Source organism: Humulus lupulus, chromosome 8 (assembly GCF_963169125.1).
Source record: "Humulus lupulus chromosome 8, drHumLupu1.1, whole genome shotgun sequence".
NCBI lineage: Eukaryota > Viridiplantae > Streptophyta > Magnoliopsida > Rosales > Cannabaceae > Humulus > Humulus lupulus.
Window position 1 is genome coordinate 39,992,053 of NC_084800.1, and position 4,919 is coordinate 39,996,971.

The 4,919-nt window shown below is 33.6% G+C and overlaps 1 protein-coding gene across 3 annotated transcripts; it reads right to left on the minus strand.

Annotated features, from left to right (window-relative positions):
- Window positions 1–659: 659 nt before the first annotated feature.
- Window positions 660–3,612, minus strand: LOC133796919 (protein RICE SALT SENSITIVE 3-like). Of its 3 annotated transcripts, XM_062234619.1 has the most exons (7): window positions 3,017–3,612; window positions 2,841–2,891; window positions 2,435–2,551; window positions 2,154–2,259; window positions 1,933–1,974; window positions 1,750–1,806; window positions 660–1,623 (listed from the first exon to the last, which is right to left on the minus strand). In XM_062234619.1, the coding sequence occupies exons 1-7, from the start codon at window positions 3,145–3,147 to the stop codon at window positions 886–888; spliced, it is 1,242 nt and encodes a 413-aa protein (XP_062090603.1). In that variant the 5' UTR covers window positions 3,148–3,612; the 3' UTR covers window positions 660–885. The 3 variants fall into 3 exon arrangements, with proteins under 3 accessions (XP_062090603.1, XP_062090605.1, XP_062090606.1); XM_062234621.1 differs by lacking the exons at window positions 2,841–2,891; window positions 3,017–3,612 and adding an exon at window positions 2,639–2,811; XM_062234622.1 differs by lacking the exons at window positions 2,841–2,891; window positions 3,017–3,612 and adding an exon at window positions 2,639–2,811 and having other exon boundaries at window positions 2,424–2,551.
- Between the last annotated feature and the right edge of the window lie 1,307 nt (window positions 3,613–4,919).

Consider the following 4,919-nt stretch of genomic DNA (forward strand, 5'->3'; position numbering starts at 1 on the left):
TTTATTTTCTATTCAAGACTATTGTCTTCATTGTCATTTTTGCGTCTACTCGCCGTTGGCAAAATCATGGTCAACAACAACAATAACAATAATAATAATAATAATAATAAGCATTGATATTTTTAAAAAAAGAAAAAAGAAAAACTCATATTTATAACTAAAACTCAACTTGATTTTAAAAAAATATATGTAGATAGTCACAATAAATTATATTTGTTATAATTTAAATATATTAATTATGGTTCTGTCAAAAAAAAGTATTAATTGATAATTATGGTTGGGATTATAATATTATTATTTTTATGAATGATTAAAATAGTGTTAAGGAATGATTTGTAATTTTTGGTTGCAAAATAAATATTAATGACACGCGTAATCAAATTGAAATGAAGAGAGTAGAAATTCTCCTTAGCACTCTCTTATAAAAAAAAAAATAATTGAATTAGTTGAATTGATAGACGTGAACTTGTTTAAACAAGTGATTGATTGATTATAATAATTTTTAAATACAAATGAACTGACTTACGTGTCTTAAAGGGTTGGTTGTGAACCACCTATCCGATCTTCTTCGTAGTTGGGAGTAATTATAGTCAATTCAATCAACCCTGCTTCTTGCATCATATTCACTTTTGTCATGTTTAGACAAGTGGGGGAGTAAATAAAAAAAAAACTCGTCTATTTTGAAAGAACTACAAGACTACAACAAATGAACAAGCAAAGAAAACAATATATAGAGAGGATTGAAACACATAATATTGAGAGCATGAAATTAAACAAAGGAAACTATTGGGTTGCAAGGGAACCGAAAATAGTTGCCTAGATACGTACAGCACCTTTCCAACCCTTGCCCACTATTACATATCCCTACTGGGACCATTATCATGATCAATCCAAGAAGGTATCCATGACATCAGTGTACAAACCCCCGTGCTCAGAATTCCTGTACTCCACTTGTTGGTGGTGATGATGATTGACCGAAGTGGAAGAAGACGATGCAGCCATTCTTGCAGGCAAAGTAAAGCTCCTCTTGAACTTGTTTTCCATGCTATTATTCTTCCTACCAACCTCAGCTGTGTGGCTGTCTAAACTCAATCGCTCGTTTGAATTTCCAGGACAAGCATTATCTGAATTGGGGTGATGGTTTTGGTTCTCCTGTTTGTTTCCCAAGTTGTCAGTGTTGAACAGAAGCTTCGCATCGTCACTTCTTCCAGTGAGTGCATTGAAGAACGACAAACCATTGGGCCATTTGATGTCATTTTCATGCTGATCTCCGCCACCTCCTACTCCTCCAATCATGTCTTCCATTCGGGTATCAGATGATGAATGAGGATGCAGGAACATGCGTGTCTCATCTTTGGCTTGGGGAAAGCCTAGTCTTGCTGCCGGGTTCTGGTAATTAGGTGAAGGAAGCATAGAAGTGGGAGTTGGGAGTGGCCTTTGTGCCCAGTTGAAGAGAGGAGGGGGTGGTCGGATTGGCATGGCGGATTGTTTTGAAGGAATGGAAGTGGAAGAGGATGAGCTTCTGGTTGAAGAAAACAACTGGGATAGGTAGAAACCAGATTGGTAGCCAAGAGATTCAAAGGTATGCCTCATTCTTAGCACAAAATGAAGGTCTTCAGGTATCTATGGATACATTATTCATAGATATAATACGTGCTCATCAATAATACTAATTGCTACACAATTGACATAACTATTCAAATCCAAGGGGAATAGTAACGAGGGAAAATAAAAATTAAAAAAACTCACAATCTTGCAGGAGCCCAACTGCAGAAGACCATGACCAGCCTGAATCACAGCTATTGTCTAATGAAAAGAAATTAATTCAGCTTAGAATTTCAAATAAGTATAAAGTAAATCTGATAACGATAGAACATTATCAACAGTTTAATCCGTAGTAAAAAAATAATAAAGTTTTGCCTCTGTACTGACCTGAATCCCTGACTCGAACTGATCAGTCCATTCAGGGGGGAGCTGCAATTAATAGTATTAACAAAAGGAGTCAGAGCCAAATATTTCTCAAACAACGTCTTAACCAAAAGGAGAAACCAGAACAGAAACTAATGATAAGCAAAGAACTTTGCCAGTAAAATAAAATAATAAAAAGAAAGCAAAAGTACTCCATTTACTAAGTTGATGTAATTATAACATACAGCATCAAAAGAACTTTGCCAGTAGTTGGAGATATTAGGTTCACATTCTGTTGGTTCTTTAAAGACCCATTTGTGACACTTATCAGATGCAACTTTCCCCATCAGCCTGTTAATAATGCCCACGAAACTAATCAAAGGAAAAAAAAACTACAAAATTTTCACCAAAATATTTTCTTAATATCGCTTGATATACATGTACATATATTTCTGCAGGTAGATTTTAGGTTGAGACAGGCAGAGAGTTATTTAAACAACCACAAAAACACCTACCCAGTACCCACCCTTCTCCGTAATTATACAACTGTATCGACATCTTGCTGAAGGATTTCCTCACTAGATCTTCTCCTTCAATCTCTTCCAAACTTCCTCGGCAGAATCCATCTTCCCACATCAACATCCTTCATATCAAATACATATACATACATATTAATGTCCAAAAGTTGGAGTTAGTCATATATAATCATTCACCAAGTTGAAAAAATTACCTTCACATAGTATTTGAGAACAGAAAAATAACTCAAGGTTGGCCACTTGAGAAAATATATAGTAGACCCTATTTAATAATTAAGCTGATTTACTTAATAGCTAGCTATACTAATGCTTTCCAACTCTGTTTTAATAATAATAGTAGTAGTAGTAGTAGTAGTAGTAGTACTACTACTAGTAGTAGTACGTAACCATACTTACAAGCTGCCGTTGTCGTCTCCAACCTTGCACCCATTACCACCTCTGACTCTTCTGAAACTCAAAAAGGAAAGAAAAAATGTAACAAACCCATTTAAGGAAACAGCTCAAATTAAGCTTCCGAAAGCTGGATAGAGAGAAGGAGAGAGAGATAAAGACAAAGATAGAAAGAGACATACGGGCGAGGACGGATGGTCCAGAAGACAGAGTAAGTCCACTCTGTGTTGAGACAGACGCTTCTGAGGGCCTCATGAAGGGCCATCATCCCAACAGCTTCTTTGCTCCTATCTGATGTTCCTGAGCCCACCATCTCTCTCCCTAGGCAATTAGAGCCTTTAGAGTTAAACTCTCTATTATTTCTTTCAACCTTCTTTATAGTCTATTGTGACTTTTTCTTCTTATCCCAGAAAGAAACACTACAGTTCTAAACTCAAAGTCTCAACATGCTTTTTGCAACTCTACAACACTGCTTAACCACCACAAGGAAAGGAAGACCTATTCTCTTTCTCTCTCTGTTGGTTTCTCCTTCTATCACATATATTTATTTATGGTTTTTGGGCCTGCAGCCTCTTTCTCTCTCTCCCTCTCTCTGTCTTGTCTACTATTGTTTTTGTATTTGTTGGTCCCAAGTTATCAGCTTTGGCCATGTTGAGAGAGAAGAGCAAGACTAGGAAGGAGGGGTGGTAAAAGTAAGAAAAGAAAGGATGATGATACATGGTTTTTGGACGTATCTTTAAGCTTTTTAAACCTGCAAACAACTTTCTTCAAAAAGAAAAAAACCATGGAAAGACACAAACAAAACACACGGAAATTAAATCAGCGGTGGGGACAGCTTAAGTCCTTGCTAAACCACATTAATACTTAATACTAATATACTGTTTTTTTTTTTGGTTTTCCTCTTAGTATCTACACCGAAATTACCATTTTACCCATTTACTTTTACAATTTGCGTTGACTAGATAAGACCATGTTTGGCATAATAAGACTTCCGAAGTCATTTTCAGGACTGTTCTAGTATATTTTTAAAGTACTTTATTTGTTAGTTGTGTATTTAGACTTTTGGAGAAAATTTGCATCTATTAACTTTTATAAGAAGTTTTGAAGAAGAAAAAGATAAAAAAGGAGAAAATTTCATTTGATTTTTTTTTACACTGTACATGTATACTACTTTTGTACAATTTCTATTCAAATTAATTAATTTAATAATAATTCTCTTATAATATATATTCTATTTATCATGAAAAACATTATAAGCAAAAGTTATGCCAAATAAAAACACTATAAATGGCAAAAATGAGGGTTGTATTATTATTATTACTATTTGGCAATAGAAAGGATTCAAACTTTAACCTTTTATAACCAATGAATTGATTTAACAACCAAAGACCTAAATCTAGCCATATATCACATATGTACTCAAAATAAAGCTCTACTAGCATTTTTTTTCATTTACATAAATTACAATTAAAAATATCATCAAAGAGATAAAAGGTAGAAGTTGTCATAAGTTAAACAAAAATATTCATTTACTCAAAAAAAAATTCATGAAAAATGGTAATTCTATTTCTCTCATTTCAAATAAATTGCCTTGATACTTCTGTAAAAGTTTTTGACTGTAGAAAGTGGATTGATTAAATATAGTGTAACAATGAAGAAAGCTGGTTGATCTGATCACCATGACAGGTACCAATACCATGGCCAGTGAGTGCATTTTTTTTTAATGTCAAACAATTCGAAAGGGGCAGAATCTTTACCAGTCAAAAAAGTGTTAGGTTAGACTAAACATAGATCTGAATTCTATATTAAAATCCTATTTATATGATATTGTTTTGTTGTCAGTTTCTCTTTTATTATAAAAAGGCTTAACTTAAAGAAAAATTATAATTAAAGCTTGTACGGATGAAAGTATATTTTATTTATGATATTTAGGTCACTTTCATCTTCTTTTTATTTGATTAACCTATCTAGCTATTGCAAAATAATTTATCTTCTTAAAAAGAGCAACCACTATTACCACAATTGTAACTTCCTAAGAGAAAGTAGGTAGCTCAAATTCCAATTTTTATGCAAGCAATGAATGAA

Bases quoted from the DNA above. Each gene is read 5' to 3' on its own strand.
- LOC133796919 (XM_062234619.1), bottom strand. From the start codon at position 3,147: ATGGTGGGCTCAGGAACATCAGATAGGAGCAAAGAAGCTGTTGGGATG. The intron at 1,975-2,153 runs GTATGTTATAAT...TATTAATTGCAG, and splicing joins GGCAAAGTTCTTTTGATGCT to CTCCCCCCTGAATGGACTGA. The intron at 1,624-1,749 runs GTGAGTTTTTTT...ATGTATCCATAG, and splicing joins AGTTGGGCTCCTGCAAGATT to ATACCTGAAGACCTTCATTT.